This window comes from Oncorhynchus tshawytscha, linkage group LG19 (assembly GCF_018296145.1).
Source record: "Oncorhynchus tshawytscha isolate Ot180627B linkage group LG19, Otsh_v2.0, whole genome shotgun sequence".
NCBI lineage: Eukaryota > Metazoa > Chordata > Actinopteri > Salmoniformes > Salmonidae > Oncorhynchus > Oncorhynchus tshawytscha.
The window spans coordinates 17349267-17366231 of record NC_056447.1 but is presented as its reverse complement, the minus strand read 5'-3'; the positions used below and the strand labels follow the sequence as shown (position 1 = coordinate 17366231).

At 51.6% G+C, this 16965-nt stretch overlaps 1 protein-coding gene across 6 annotated transcripts in view; it reads left to right on the top strand.

The window, feature by feature from the left end:
- slc29a3 (solute carrier family 29 member 3) overlaps positions 1 to 16136 on the top strand; it is a 40363-nt gene extending 24227 nt beyond the window's left edge. For all 6 annotated transcript variants that reach the window (XM_042301402.1, XM_042301400.1, XM_042301401.1 and 3 more), the window contains exons 7-11: positions 866 to 1028; positions 7289 to 7508; positions 8534 to 8592; positions 13879 to 14023; positions 14876 to 16136. In XM_042301402.1, the coding sequence (XP_042157336.1) occupies positions 866 to 1028; positions 7289 to 7508; positions 8534 to 8592; positions 13879 to 14023; positions 14876 to 15106 (818 nt within the window). In that variant the 3' untranslated portion in view covers positions 15107 to 16136. The remainder of the gene's footprint in view (positions 1 to 865; positions 1029 to 7288; positions 7509 to 8533; positions 8593 to 13878; positions 14024 to 14875) is intronic.
- The last annotated feature ends 829 nt before the right edge of the window (positions 16137 to 16965 follow it).

Sequence of the window (16965 nt, the reverse complement as noted above, 5' to 3'; positions counted from 1 at the left end):
CCATCCCTCTCTCCCTCTCCCCATCCCTCTCTCCCTCTCCCCATCCCTCTCTCCCCTCCCCCCCTCCCTCTCCCCATCCCTCTCCCCATTCCTCCTCCCCATCCCTCTCCCCTCCCCATCCCTCTCCCCATCCCTCTCCCTCTCCCCATCCCTCTCCCCCATCCCTCTCCCCCATCCCTCTCCCATCCCCTCTCCATCCCTTCTCCCCCATCCCCTCTCCCCCATCCCTCTCTCCCCATCCCTCTCCCCCATCCCTCTCTCCCCCATCCCTCTCTTCCCATCCCTCTCTCCCCCATCCCTCTCTCCCCCATCCCTCTCTCCCCATCCCTCTCTCCCCATCCCTCTCATCCCCCATCCCTCTCTCCCCCATCCCTCTCCCCCACCCCTCTCTCCCCATCCCTCTCTCCCCATCACTCTCTCCCCATCACTCTCTCCCCATCCCTCTCTCCCCATCCCCCTCTCCCCTCATCCCTCTCATCCCCCCTCCCCATCCCTCTCTCCCCACCCCTCTCTCCCCCATCCCTCTCTCCCCCATCCTCTCTCCCCCATCCCTCTCCCCATCCCTCTCTCCCCCATCCCCCCCCTCTCCCCATCCCTCTCTCCCCATCCCTCCCTCTCCCCACCCCTCTCTCCCCATCCCTCTCTCCCCATCCCCTCTTCTCCCCCATCCCTCTCTCCCCCATCCCCTCTCTCTCCCCCATCCCTCCCCATCTCCCCCATCCCCTCTCTCCCCCATCCCTCTCTCTCCCCCATCCCTCTCTCTCCCCCATCCCTCTCTCTCCCCCGTCCCTCTCTCCCCGTCCCTCTCTCCCCCGTCCCTCTCTCCCCCATCCCCCCCCCTCTCTCCCCCATCCCTCTCTCCCAGGCCAGGCTATGGGTGGTACTATCAGTGCAGTAGCCTCCATAGTGGACTTGGCAGCAGCTAAAGATGTGACTGACAGCGCTCTAGCTTACTTCCTGACGGCTGATGTCTTCATCCTTTTCTGTATCCTCATGTACCTGCTGCTACCTAAGCTGGATTACTCACGGTAGACACACACACAGACACACACACACACAGACACACAGACACACAGACACACACACACACACAGCAATAACACTCTCACCATATTGATCAAATGTATTTATAAAGCCCTTTCTACATCAGCAGATATCTCAAAGTGCTGTACAGAAACCCAGCCTAAAACCCCAAACAGCAAGCAATGCAGATGTAGAAGCACGGTGGCTAGGAAAAACTCCCTAGAAAGGCCAAAACCTAGGAAGAAACCTAGAGAGGAACCAGGCTATGAGGGGTGGCCAGTACTCTTCTGGCTGTGCCGGGTGGAGATTATAACAGAACATGGCCAAGATGTTCAAATGTTCATAAATGACCAGCATGGTCAGATAATAATAATCATAGTAGTTGTCGAGGGTGCAACAGGTCAGCACCTCAGGGGTAAATGTCAGTTGACTTTTCATATCCAGTCATTCAGAGGTCGAGACAGCAGGTGGACTGGGGACAGAGGGTGGACTGGGGACAGAGGGTGGACTGGGGACAGCGGGTGGACTGGGGACAGCGGGTGGACTGGGGACAGCGGGTGGACTGGGGACAGAGAGTGGACTGGGGACAGAGGGTGGACTGGGGACAGAGGGTGGACTGGGGACAGAGGGTGGACTGGGGACAGAGGGTGGACTGGGGACAGCGGGTGGACTCGGGACAACCGGTGGACTGGGGACAGAGGGTGGACTGGGGACTGCGGGTGGACTGGGGTGGACTGGGGACACAGGGTGGACTGTGGACAGCGGGTGGACTGGGGACAGAGGGTGGACTGGGGTGGACTGGGGACACAGGGTGGACTGGGGACAGCGGGTGGACTGGGGACAGAGGGTGGACTGGGGACTGCGGGTGGACTGGGGTGGACTGGGGACAGAGGGTGGACTGGGGACAGAGGGTGGACTGGGGACAGAGGGTGGACTGGGGACAGCGGGTGGACTGGGGACAGCGGGTGGACTGGGGACAGCGGGTGGAATGGGGACAGGGGGACTGGGGACAGAGGGTGGACTGGGGTGGAATGGGGACAGAGGGTGGACTGGGGTGGAATGGGGACAGAGGGTGGACTGGGGTGGACTGGGGACAGCGGGTGGACTGGGGACAGCGGGTGGACTCGGGACAACCGGTGGACTGGGGACAGAGGGTGGACAGCGGGTGGACTGGGGACAGAGGGTGGACTGGGGACAGCGGGTGGACTGGGGTGGACTGGGGACACAGGGTGGACTGGGGACAGCGGGTGGACTGGGGACAGAGGGTGGACAGCGGGTGGACTGGGGACAGAGGGTGGACTGGGGACAGCGGGTGGACTGGGGTGGACTGGGGACACAGGGTGGACTGGGGACAGCGGGTGGACTGGGGACAGAGGGTGGACTGGGGACAGCGGGTGGACTGGGGACAGAGGGTGGACTGGGGACTGCGGGTGGACTGGGGTGGACTGGGGACACAGGGTGGACTGGGGACAGAGGGTGGACTGGGGTGAATGGGGACAGCGGGTGGACTGGGGACAGCGGGTGGAATGGGGACAGAGGGGGACTGGGGTGGAATGGGGACAGCGGGTGGACTGGGGACAGCGGGTGGACTGGGGACAGAGTGTGGACAGCGGGTGGACTGGGGACAGCAGGTGGACTGGGGACAGAGGGTGGACTGGGGACAGCGGGTGGACTGGGGACAGCGGGTGGACTGGGGACAGAGGGTGGACTGGGGTGGACTGGGGACAGCGGGTGGACTGGGGACAGCGGGTGGACTGGGGACAGCGGGTGGACTGGGGACAGAGGGTGGACTGGGGTGGAATGGGGACAGCGGGTGGACTGGGGACAGCGGGTGGACTGGGGACAGAGGGTGGACTGGGGTGGAATGGGGACAGCGGGTGGACTGGGGACAGCGGGTGGACTGGGGACAGAAGGTGGACTGGGGACAGCGGGTGGACTGGGGACAGAGGGTGGACAGCGGGTGGACTGGGGACAGCGGGTGGACTGGGGACAGAGGGTGGACTGGGGACTGCGGGTGGACTGGGGTGGACTGGGGACACAGGGTGGACTGGGGACAGAGGGTGGACTGGGGTGAATGGGGACAGCGGGGTGGACTGGGGACAGCGGGTGGAATGGGGACAGAGGGGGACTGGGGTGGAATGGGGACAGCGGGTGGACTGGGGACAGCAGGTGGACTGGGGACAGAGGGTGGACTGGGGACAGCGGGTGGACTGGGGACAGCGGGTGGACTGGGGACAGAGGGTGGACTGGGGTGGAATGGGGACAGAGGGGGACTGGGGTGGAATGGGGACAGCGGGTGGACTGGGGACAGCAGGTGGACTGGGGACAGAGGGTGGACTGGGGACAGCGGGTGGACTGGGGACAGCGGGTGGACTGGGGACAGAGGGTGGACTGGGGTGGAATGGGGACAGCGGGTGGACTGGGGACAGCGGGTGGACTGGGGACAGCGGGTGGACTGGGGACAGCGGGTGGACTGGGGACAGAGGGTGGACTGGGGTGGAATGGGGACAGCGGGTGGACTGGGGACAGCGGGTGGACTGGGGACAGAGGGTGGACTGGGGTGGACTGGGGACAGAGGGTGGACTGGGGTGGAATGGGGACAGCGGGTGGACTGGGGACAGCGGGTGGACTGGGGACAGAAGGTGGACTGGGGACAGCGGGTGGACTGGGGACAGAGGGTGGACAGCAGGTGGACTGGGGACAGCGGGTGGACTGGGGACAGCGGGTGGACTGGGGACAGAGGGTTGACAGAGGGTGGACTGGGGACAGCGGGTGGACTGGGGACAGCGGGTGGACTGGGGACAGCGGGTGGACTGGGGACAGAGGGTTGACAGAGGGTGGACTGGGGACAGCGGGTGGACTGGGGACAGCGGGTGGACTGGGGACAGACGGGGGACAGCGGGTGGACTGGGGACAGAGGGTGGACAGCAGGTGGACTGGGGACAGCAGGTGGACTGGGGACAGCGGGTAGACTGGGGACAGCGGGTGGACAGAGGGTGGACTGGGGACAGCGGGTGGACTGGGGACTGCGGGTGGACTGGGGACAGCGGGTGGACAGAGGGTGGACTGGGGACAGCGGGTGGACTGGGGACAGCGGGTGGACTGGGGACAGCGGTGGACTGGGGACAGCGGGTGGACTGGAGACAGCAGGAGGACTGGGGACAGCGGGTGGACTGGGGACAGCAGGAGGACTGGGGACAGCGGGTGGACTGGGGACAGCAGGAGGACTGGGGACAGCAGGTGGACTGGGGACAGCAGGAGGACTGGGGACAGCGGGTGGACTAATATAGACTTTACAACAATGTGCATGCACATGTGTCAAAGAGGCTGAGGGAGATGTGGGGAGAGATGATGAGGAACTGTAGTGCCTCTGAGTTGTGGTCAGGCAAACCACAGTTAACTGAAACTAGTCTCCTCTCCCCGAAACCAAGGAAACAGGCTTTATTGATACTGAGAATAAAATAAACGCTTCCCAGTTTCTGTTTGGTAACCTTTTGGTATGAGCCTTTGTCAAAAAAAAACTTCTCACAGGTGGCTCCTTTGACCTTTGTTGTGTTGTCAGGTCATCGGTGTGTTGTCAGGTCATCGGTGTGTTGTCAGGTCATCGGTGTGTTGTCAGGTCATCGGTGTGTTGTCAGGTCATCGGTGTGTTGTCAGGTCATCGGTGTGTTGTCAGGTCATCGGTATGTTCTCAGGTCATCGGTGTGTTGTCAGGTCATCGGTGTGTTGTCAGGTCATCGGTGTGTTGTCAGGCTATCGGCGTGTGTTCTCAGGTCATCTGCGTGTGTTCTCAGGTCATCGGTGTGTTGTCAGGTCATCGGTGTGTTGTCAGGTCATCGGTGTGTTGTCAGGTCATCGGTGTGTTCTCAGGCCATCGGTGTGTTGTCGGTGTGTTGTCAGGTCATCGGTGTGTTGTCAGGTCATCGGTGTGTTGTCAGGTCATCGGTGTGTTGTCAGGTCATCGGTGTGTTGTCAGGTCATCAGTGTGTTGTCGGAGGTTGTCGGTGTGTTGTCAGAGTGTTGTCGGTGTGTTGTCAGGTCATCAGTGTGTTGTCGGTGTGTTGTCGGTGTGTTGTCAGGCCATCGGTGTGTTGTCAGGTCATCGGTGTGTTGTCAGGTCATCGGTGTGTTGTCGGTGTGTTGTCAGGCCATCGGTGTGTTGTCAGGTCATGTGTGTTCTCAGGCCATCGGTGTGTTGTCGGTGTGTTGTCAGGCCATCGGTGTGTTGTCAGGTCATCGGTGTGTTGTCAGGTCATCGGTGAGTTGTCAGGTCATCGGTGTGTTGTCAGGTCATCGGTGTGTTGTCAGGTCATCGGTGTGTTGTCAGGTCATCAGTGTGTTGTCAGGTCATCGGTGTGTTGTCAGGCCATCAGTGTGTTGTCGGTGTGTTGTCGGTGTGTTCTCAGGCCATCGGTGTGTTGTCAGGTCATCGGTGTGTTGTCGGTGTGTTGTCAGGCCATCGGTGAGTTCTCAGGCCATCGGTGTGTTGTCGGTGTGTTGTCAGGCCATCGGTGTGTTGTCGGTGTGTTGTCAGGTCATCGGTGTGTTGTCAGGTCATCGGTGTGTTCTCAGGCCATCGGTGTGTTGTCGGTGTGTTGTCAGGCCATCGGTGTGTTGTCAGGTCACCGGTGTGTTCTCAGGTCATCGGTGTGTTGTCAGGTCATTGGTGTGTTGTCACGTCATCAGTGTGTTGTCGGTGTGTTGTCGGTGTGTTGTCAGGTCATCAGTGTGTTGTCGGTGTGTTGTCGGTGTGTTGTCAGGCCATCGGTGTGTTGTCAGGCCATCGGTGTGTTGTCAGGTCATCGGTGTGTTGTCAGGTCATCGGTGTGTTGTCAGGTCATCAGTGTGTTATCAGGTCATCAGTGTGTTGTCGGTGTGTTGTCAGGTCATCAGTGTGTTGTCGGTGTGTTGTCGGTGTGTTGTCAGGTCATCGGTGTGTTGTCAGGTCATCGGTGTGTTGTCGGTGTGTTCTCAGGTCATCGGTGTGTTGTCAGGTGATCGGTGTGTTCTCAGGCCATCGGTGTGTTGTCGGTGTGTTGTCAGGCCATCGGTGTGTTGTCGGTGTGTTGTCAGGCCATCGGTGTGTTGTCAGGTCATCGGTGTGTTGTCAGGTCATCGGTGTGTTGTCAGGTCATCGGTGTGTTGTCAGGTCATCGGTGTGTTGTCAGGTCATCGGTGTGTTGTCAGGTCATCAGTGTGTTGTCAGGTCATCGGTGTGTTGTCAGGCCATCAGTGTGTTGTCGGTGTGTTGTCGGTGTGTTCTCAGGTCATCGGTGCGTTCTCAGGCCATCGGTGCGTTTCTCAGGCCATCGGTGCGTTCTCAGGTCATCGGTGCGTTCTCAGGTCATCGGTGCGTTCTCAGGTCATCGGTGCGTTCTCAGGTCATCGGTGCGTTCTCAGGTCATCGGTGCGTTCTCAGGTCATCGGTGCGTTCTCAGGCCATCGGTGCGTTCTCAGGCCATCGGTGCGTTCTCAGGTCATCGGTGCGTTCTCAGGTCATCGGTGCGTTCTCAGGTCATCGGTGCGTTCTCAGGTCATCGGTGCGTTCTCAGGTCATCGGTGCGTTGTCAGGTCATCGGTGCGTTCTCAGGTCATCGGTGTGATAAACCTGCAGGAGCTCTTAGATCATGAGGTGCAATATTACAGAGAACAAACAGCAGTTGTGGCTGAACGGTAAACAATGTTTCCTGGGAAAAACCATTCCAGAAGTAAACCACAAAGTGTTTTGAACAAAAGCTTGTTGGACATTAGTTTACTATTCAGCATTAACTTCTGTTTGTTCTAATACATTACAAGTGTTAAAAAAGTCAATGACTTCTTACTAAATGACTTAATTACATAGAGAGACAACATGTTATAGACCTTTTATACATAGCCTCAGTTAAAATATTCAGTTAAGATGTTTCCCTCTTTTATTTTAGTTACCTCTCCTATCACTCTGGAAGTAAGTTGCCATTTAGGCACAGATCTAAGATCAGCTCACTTTGCTGAAATTCTAACATGAACCATTTAAGCATCGGCAATCATGAAACTGATCTGGAATCAGTTCTGACAAGTGATAAAACATATAACCTACAGGTGTTACCGACGTTATTGCATAGATGATACATGATTTAAATGTTGTGTACCCCGTGGATGTCGATTTAAGGCAGCCCCTCCGCACCTCCGTTTGGGTTAAATGGGGAAGACACATTTCAGTTGTACAACTGACTAGGTATCCCCCCCCCTTTTCCTTTTCCCGACTGAAACCGTTTCCCTTCCTCAGGCACTACATGCTGGCAGCAGAGTACAACAAGTCAGGGTCTATACCAGAGCCCCGCGGTGAGGCGGACGGCCCGGAGGGGACACCAGCGAGCACGGTCTCCTCCGTGTCCATCCCTCCTCTAAAACCCATCCTTCAGAAGACATGGCTCCTGGGTCTCTGTGTCTTCTATGTCTTCTTCATCTCTATAATGGTGTTCCCTGCCGTCTCCTCTGGGATCCAGGTAGAAGGACTAAATTACAGTTCTGAGGGGGGTAAACAGAGCTGCTAGTCTACAATGCAAACTGTATTCTAAGACAATAGTCAACTTGGGGACAATTAAGTAATTTTCTTGTATTTTATGTTATATTATCTTATGTTGTCTTCTCTTATCAGTCTGTTAACCAGGACAGCATGTTGTCTTCTCAGTCTGTTAACTGGGACAGCATGTTGTCTTCTCTTCTCAGTCTGTTAACCAGGACAGCATGTTGTCTTCTCTTCAGTCTGTTAACCAGGACAGCATGTTGTCTTCTCTTCAGTCTGTTAACCAGGACAGCATGTTGTCTTCTCTTCAGTCTGTTAACTGGGACAGCATGTTGTCTGTTAACCAGGACAGCATCTTCTCAGTCTGTTAACCGGGACAGCATGTTGTCTTCTCTTCAGTCTGTTAACCAGGACAGCATGTTGTCTTCTCTTCAGTCTGTTAACCAGGACAGCATGTTGTCTTCTCAGTCTGTTAACCAGGACAGCATGTTGTCTTCTCAGTCTGTTAACCAGGACAGCATGTTGTCTTCTCAGTCTGTTAACCAGGACAGCATGTTGTCTTCTCTTCTCAGTCTGTTAACCAGGACAGCATGTTGTCTTCTCTTCAGTCTGTTAACCAGGACAGCATGTTGTCTTCTCTTCTCAGTCTGTTAACCAGGACAGCATGTTGTCTTGTCTTCTCAGTCTGTTAACCAGGACAGCATGTTGTCTTCTCAGTCTGTTAACCAGGACAGCATGTTGTCTTCTCAGTCTGTTAACCAGGACAGCATGTTGTCTTCTCTTCTCAGTCTGTTAACCGGGACAGCATGTTGTCTTCTCTTCTCAGTCTGTTAACCGGGACAGCATGTTGTCTTCTCTTCAGTCTGTTAACCAGGACAGCATGTTGTCTTCTCTTCAGTCTGTTAACCAGGACAGCATGTTGTCTTCTCTTCAGTCTGTTAACCAGGACAGCATGTTGTCTTCTCAGTCTGTTAACCAGGACAGCATGTTGTCTTCTCTTCTCAGTCTGTTAACCAGAAGAGTGGCAGCCCCTGGACAACAACATACTTCACCCCCATCACCAGGTGAGAATCAGACTGATTCGGCTCTTTATCTTGTCAGTAGGTGTCTAAATCAAATAAAATTGTATTTGTCACATGCGCTGAATACAACAAGTGTAGACCTTACTGTAAAATGCTTACTTACAAGCCCTTAACCAACTATGCAGTTTCAAGCAAAATAAGAGGTTAAGAAAATATTTACTAAATAAATGAAAGGTTTTTTTTTTAATACTTTTTAAAAAATATCACAATAACGTGGCTATATACACTGTACTGAGTCAATGTGCGGGGGCACCAGTTAGTCAGAGTAATTGAGGTAATTTGTACATGTAGGTAGGGGTGAAGTGACTGCATAGATAATAAACAATGAATAGCAGCTGCATTAAAAAAGGGGGGGAGTCAATGTGAATAGTCCGGGTGGCCATGATTATCTGTTCAGCAGTCTTATGGCTTGGTGGTAGTCAGCTGTTTAGAAGCCTTTTGGACCTAGACTTGGTGCTCCAGTACCACTTGCCGTGCGGTAGCAGAGAGAACAGTCTATGTGTCACGCCCTGGTCGAAGTATTTTGTGTTTATCTTCATTTATTTGGTCAGGCCAGGGTGTGGCATGGGTTTTTGTATGTGGTGTGTATGTATTGGGATTGTAGCTTAGTGGGGTGTTCTAGTTAAGTCTATGGCTGTCTGAAGTGGTTCTCAATCAGAGGCAGGTGTTTATCGTTGTCTCTGCTTGGGAACCATATTTAGGCAGCCATATTCTTTGAGTGTTTCGTGGGTGATTGTCCTTAGTGTCCTTGTTCCTGTCTCTGTGTTAGTTTACACAAGTATAGGCTGTTTCGGTTTTCGTTACGTTCTTTGTTTTGTAGTGTTTATAAAAAATAAAAAATAATGTATTTTTTATTTCACCTTTATTTAACCAGGTAGGCTAGTTGAGAACAAGTTCTCATTTGCAACTGCGACCTGGCCAAGATAAAGCATAGCAGTGTGAGCAGGCAACACAGAGTTACACATGGAATAAACAATTAACAAGTCAATAACACAGTAGAAAACAAAGGGGGGAGTCTATATACAATGTGTGCAAAAGGCATGAGGAGGTAGGCGAATAATTACAATTTTGCAGATTAACACTGGAGTGATAAATGATCAGATGGTCATGTACAGGTAGAGATATTGGTGTGCAAAAGAGCAGAAAAGTAAATAAATAAAAACAGTATGGGGATGAGGTAGGTGAAAATGGGTGGGCTATTTACCAATAGACTATGTACAGCTGCAGCGATCGGTTAGCTGCTCAGATAGCTGATGTTTGAAGTTGGTGAGGGAGATAAAAGTCTCCAACTTCAGCGATTTTTGCAATTCGTTCCAGTCACAGGCAGCAGAGTACTGGAACGAAAGGCGGCCAAATGAGGTGTTGGCTTTAGGGATGATCAGTGAGATACACCTGCTGGAGCGCGTGCTACGGATGGGTGTTGCCATAGTGACCAGTGAACTGAGATAAGGCGGAGCTATACCTAGCATGGACTTGTAGATGACCTGGAGCCAGTGGGTCTGGCGACGAATATGTAACGAGGGCCAGCCGACTAGAGCATACAAGTCGCAGTGGTGGGTGGTATAAGGTGCTATAGTGACAAAACGGATGGCACTGTGATAGACTGCATCCAGTTTGCTGAGTAGAGTGTTGGAAGCCATTTTGTAGATGACATCGCCGAAGTCGAGGATCGGTAGGATAGTCAGTTTTACTAGGGTAAGCTTGGCGGCGTGAGTGAAGGAGGCTTTGTTGCGGAATAGAAAGCCGACTCTTGATTTGATTTTCGATTGGAGATGTTTGAGTCTGAGTCTGGAAGGAGAGTTTGCAGTCTAGCCAGACACCTAGGTACTTATAGATGTCCACATATTCAAGGTCAGAACCATCCAGGGTGGTGATGCTAGTCGGGCATGCGGGTGCAGGCAGCGATCGGTTGAAAAGCATGCATTTGGTTTTACTAGCGTTTAAGAGCAGTTGGAGGCCACGGAAGGAGTGTTGTATGGCATTGAAGCTTGTTTGGAGGTTAGATAGCACAGTGTCCAATGACGGGCCGAAAGTATATAGAATGGTGTCGTCTGCGTAGAGGTGGATCAGGGAATCGCCCGCAGCAAGAGCAACATCATTGATATATACAGAGAAAAGAGTCGGCCCGAGAATTGAACCCTGTGGCACCCCATAGAGACTGCCAGAGGACCGGACAGCATGCCCTCCGATTTGACACACTGAACTCTGTCTGCAAAGTAATTGGTGAACCAGGCAAGGCAGTCATCCGAAAAACCGAGGCTACTGAGTCTGCCGATAAGAATATGGTGATTGACAGAGTCGAAAGCCTTGGCAAGGTCAATGAAGACGGCTGCACAGTACTGTATTTTATCGATGGCGGTTATGATATCGTTTAGTACCTTGAGTGTGGCTGAGGTGCACCCGTGACCGGCTCGGAAACCAGATTGCACAGTGGAGAAGGTACGGTGGGATTCGAGATGGTCAGTGACCTGTTTGTTGACTTGGCTTTCGAAGACCTTAGATAGGCAGGGCAGGATGGATATAGGTCTGTAACAGTTTGGGTCCAGGGTGTCTCCCCCTTTGAAGAGGGGGATGACTGCGGCAGCTTTCCAATCCTTGGGGATCTCAGACGATATGAAAGAGAGGTTGAATTGATTCGTGTTTTACGTTTGTTTATTAAACATGGATCGAAATCTACACGCTGCATTTTGGTCCGACTCTCCTTCACCACAAGAGAACCGTTACACTATGACTGGGGTGGCAGGAGTCTATGACAATTTTTAAGGCCTTCCTCTGACACTGCCTGGGACAGAGATCCTGGATGGCAGGAAGCTTGGCCCCGGTGGTGTACTGGGCCGTACACATTAACCTCTGTATCGCCTTGTGGTCGGATGCCGAGCAGTTGCCATATCAGGCGGTGATGCAACAGGTCAGGATGCTCTTGATGGTGCAGTTGTAGAACTTTTTGTGGATCTGAGGACCAATGCTAAATCTTTTCAGTCTCCTGAGGGGGAACAGCCCTCTTCATGGCTGTCTTGGTGTGCTTGGACCATAATAGTTTATGATGATGTGGACACCAAGGATCTTGAAGCTCTCGACCTGCTCCGCTACTGCCCCGTCGATGAGAATGGGGGTGTCTTGATCACGTTCAGGGAGAGGTTGTTGTCCTTGCACCACACTGCCTGGTCTCTGACCTCCTCCCTATAGGCTATCTCATCGTTGTTGGCGATCAGGCCTACCACTGTGTCTTTGGAAAATGAACGATGGTGTTAGAGTCATGCTTGATCACGCAGTCGTGGGTGAACAGGGAGTAAAGGAGGGGACTAAGCACGCACCCCTGAGGAGCCCCGGTGTTGGGGATTATGTGGCGGATGTGTTGCTACCTACCCTTACGACCTGGGGGCGGCACGTCAGGAAGTCCAGGATCCAGTTGCAGAGGGAGGTGTTCAGTCCCAGGGTCCTTAGCTTATTGATGAGCTTTGAGAGCACAAGGGTGTTGAACGCTGAGCTGTAGTCAATGAATAGTATTCTCACATAGGTGTTCCTTTTGTCCAGGTGGGAAAGGGCATAGAGATTGCATCATCTGTGGATGTGTTGGGGCGGTATGTGAATTGGAATGGGTTCAGGGTTTCTTGGATGATGGTGTTGTGAGCCATGACCAGCCTTTCAAAGCACTTCATGGCTACAGACATGAGTGCTACCGGTCGGTAGTCATTTAGGCAGGTTACCTTGGTGTTCTTGGGCACAGGGACTATGGTGGTCTGCTTGAAAACATGTTGGTATTTCAGACTCAGACAGGGAGAGGTTAAAAATGTCAGTAAAGACACTTGCCAGTTGGTCAGCGCATGCTCTGAGTACACGTCCTGGTAATCAGTCTGGCCCTGCGGCCTTATGAATGTTGACCTGTCTAAAGGTCTGACTCACATTGGCTACGGAGAGCGGGATCACACAGTCTTCCGGAACAGCTGATGCTCTCATGCATGTTTCGGTGTTACTTGCCTCGAAGCGAGCATAGAAGTTATTTAGCTCGTCTCGTAGGCTCGTATCACTGGGCAGCTCACGGCTGGGCTTCTCTTTGTAGTCTGTAATAGTTTGCAAGCCCTGCCACATAAGACAAGCATCAGAGACGGTGTAGTACGATTCAATCTTAGTCCTGTATTGATGCTTTGCCTGTTTGATGGTTCGTCAGAGGGCATAGTGGGATTTCTTATAAGCATCCAGGTTAGTGTCCCGTTCCTTGAAGTGGCAGCTCTACCCTTTATCTCAGTGCTACTGTTGCCTATAATCCATGGCTTTTGGTTGGGGTATGTACATACGGTCACTGTGAAGACGACGTCGTCGATGCACTTATTGATAAAGCCTGGTGACTGATGTGGTTTTACTCCTCAATGCCATTGGATGAATCCCAGAACATATTCCAGTCTGTACCAGCAAAACAGTCCTGTAGTTTAGCATCTGCTTCATCTGACCACTTCTATATTGAGCGAGTCACTGGTGCTTCCTGCTTTAGTTTTTGCTTGTAAGCAGGAATCAGGAGGATATAATTATGGTCAGATTTGCCAAATGGAGGGCGAGAGAGAGTTTTGTATGCGTCTCTGTGTGTGGAGTAAAGGCGGTCTAGAGTTTTGTTCCACATGTGACATGCTGATAGAAATGAGGTAAAACAGATTAAGTTTTCCAGCATTAAAGTCCCCTGTCAGTAAGAGCTGGATGACCATTTTCTTGTTTGCTTATGGCCTTCTACAGCTGATTGAATGCGGTCTTAGTGTATCTATGCTTCCTGTATGTATACTTGATATGTCATGAATACAGGGCTTGTATTCAGAAAACGTTACAGAGGAGGGCTGATCTAGGATCAGTTTTGGCTTTTTAGATCATAATGAAATTGATTACATGGACAGGGAGAACCTGATCCTAGATCAGCTACTCTGAGACTCTTTATGACCTGATCCTAGATTAGCTACTCTGAGACTCTGTATGACCTGATCCTAGATCACCTATTATGAGACTCGGTATGACCTGATCCTAGATCACCACTCCTACTGAGACTCTTTATGACCTGATACTAGATCACCTACTCTGAGACTCTTTATGACCTGATCCTAGATCACCACTCCTACTGAGACTCTTTTTGACCTGATACTAGATCACCTACTCTGAGACTCATTATGACCTGATCCTAGATCACCTACTCTGAGACTCATTATGACCTGATCCTAGATCACCTACTCTGAGACTCATTATGAATATGGACCATGGGGGATAATGTAGTCATTATCTTCTCTCCAGCTTCTTCCTCTACAACGTGGCTGACTTCTGTGGTCGTCAGGCCACGGCCTGGCTGCAGGTTCCAGGCCCCACCAGTAGAGTCCTCCCCGCCCTGGTCCTCTCCCGGACAGTCCTGGTGCCTCTCCTCATGTTCTGCAACTACCAGGTAAAGAAAAGGAGAGAACGTCCACAACTCTTATCCTCTAGTGGAAATAAGGTAAAGGGTGCTTGGAGGAGCACCAACGGTCGATTAGCCAGTCTGTCTGTGCTATCATGCCAACTCCTTGTCACTCATTGGCTAGACACATGACCAGGCAGTCGATCACATCAAATATATCTATATTTTTTAATTAAAAGACCAGCACTCAGTTGAATATAAGCTTTGTTAAAAAAAAACAATTCAAAATTTGTTTAAAAAAACATTTTTTATTCTTATTGCAACACGTCTTAGTAGTCTTTTTAGTAACACCTATGTAGTACATGTGTATAATGCGGTATAACGTCCTTTATAATGCCTCATAATACACTTAGTGGGGAGAACAAGTATTTGACACACTGTCGATTTTGCAAGTTTTCCTACTTACAAAGCATGTAGAGGTCTGTAATTTTTATCATAGGTACACTTCAACTGTGAGAGACAGAATCTAAAACAAAAATCCAGAAAATCACATTGTATGATTTTTAAGTAATTCATTTGCATTTTATTGCATGACATAAGTATTTGATACATCAGAAAAGCAGAACTTAATATTTGGTACAGAAACCTTTATGTTTCTTTACCTGTTATGACATTGACTATTAGCTTAACTGTAACTACCCAAGAGGGCTAGCGCTTTGGGTGAGTCCCAAATGGCACCCTATTCCCTATATATAGTGCACTACTTTTGACCGGGACCTATAGGGCACTAGTGCACTACTGTTGACCAGGACCCATAGGAACGCTTCCTTTGCTTTCATTTAGTTTGTCTTATAGAAACTTGTCTTTAATTTTAAAAAAATGTCTTTGTGTAACCTCTAGCCCAGAGACCACCTTCACACAGTCCTCTTCAGCCACGACCTCTTCCCTGTCTTCTTCATCTGTCTCCTGGGCATCACCAACGGGTACCTGGGCACCTTGCCCATGATCTACGGACCCAAGGTGGTGCCACGGGACCTGGCAGAGCCCACAGGCGTGGTCATGAGCTTCTTCCTGACGTTGGGACTGGCTGTGGGATCGGCCTTCTCTGTGTTGATAGTACACTTCATCTGAAGAGGAGGAGGAGACGGGAGGAGGAGGAGACGGGAGGAGGAGGAGACGGGAGGAGGAGGAGACGGGAGGAGGAGGAGACGGGAGGAGGAGGAGACGGGAGGAGGAGGAGACCGGAGGAGGAGGAGACCGGAGGAGAAAGATGATCCAGACTGACTTCTCCAACAAACTTGGTCTCCATGCAGAATCCAACATTTGTCCATAAACGTCAAATTGCAAAGGTTAAGTTTAGGCATTTACTCTGAATGGTTAAAGTTTGGGATTAGGTTTTTTTTTTTAAGTACTGGAATTGAACTCATGACCCTCGGTGTCGAAGCTCACGGCATACGCCCATCCGCCATCCCAGTCCACAACGGCCTACTTGACGGTTGTTCCACAACGCCCTACACTCACCGTTGTTCCACAACGCCCTACACTCACCGTTGTTCCACAACGCCCTACACTCACCGTTGTTCCACAACGCCCTACACTCACCGTTGTTCCACAACGCCCTACACTCACCGTTGTTCCACAACGCCCTACACTCACCGTTGTTCCACAACGCCCAAACGCCCTACACTCACCGTTGTTCCACAACGCCCTACACTCACCGTTGTTCCACAACGCCCTACACTCACCGTTGTTCCACAACGCCCTACACTCACCGTTGTTCTACAACGCCCTACACTCACCGTTGTTCCACAACGCCCTACACTCACCGTTGTTCCACAACGCCCTACACTCACCGTTGTTCCTACTGGCCCGTTTTGAAGTCATCTCCCGACGTCCTGCTTACCTTGGACGGACGTCGAATTTCACAGTGGATCTTGGGCGACCGGGCTGGACTTCTCTGTCCTCATAGTCCACTGTATCTGAGGAGGAGTAAGGCCTAGATTCCATCAGATAAAGCGATAGCTGACACCCACGTAAATGTATGGATTTGTTTAATGATTTGACTAAAGGCATTACACAGTTGGTTCGGTTCTCTCCATGTATTATAACAAGTCATCTACATTACCTGTTTTGATAGTTTCGTAATAAATGGTTGCAGTAAGTCATTTTGTCGGTTCTTCTCTCTTCCACCCATCACATTACACATGGGTTGACAATAATAAATGTGGCTCAATTCAGTTGTTTCAGAGTCCCGCAATAAGAGCTACGATGCTAATGTTCTCTGGGTGTCACTGAGTGGACTGATACCCCATGTCATTGATCCACAGTCCATAGGTAAGGCTGTAGAGTGAAATAAGGATGCCCCCCAATGCAACTCAGAGTCCCGTGAAATAAGGACCAATGATGCTACGATGATGCTAATGTTCTCTGGGTGTCACTGAGTGGACTGATACCCCATGTCATTGATCCACAGTCCATAGGTAAGGCTGTACAGTGAAATAAGGATGCCCCCAATGCAACTCAGAGTCCCGTAATACGATGCTACGATGCTAATGTTCTCTGGGTGTCACTGAGTGGACTGATACCCCATGTCATTGATCCACAGTCCATAGGTAAGGCTGTAGAGTGAAATAAGGATGCCCCCAATGCCCAATGCAACGATGCTAATGTTCTCTGGGTGTCACTGAGTGGACTGATACCCCATGTCATTGATCCACCATCCATAGGTAAGGCTGTACAGTGAAATAAGGATGCCCCCAATGCAACTCAGAGTCCCGTAATACGATGCTACGATGCTAATGTTCTCTGGGTGTCACTGAGTAGACTGATACCCCATGTCATTGATCCACCATCCATAGGTAAGGCTGTACAGTGAAATAAGGATGCCCCCAATGCAACTCAGAGTCCCGTAATACGATGCTACGATGCTAATGTTCTCTGGGTGTCACTGAGTGGACTGATACCCCATGTCATTGATCCACAGTCCATAG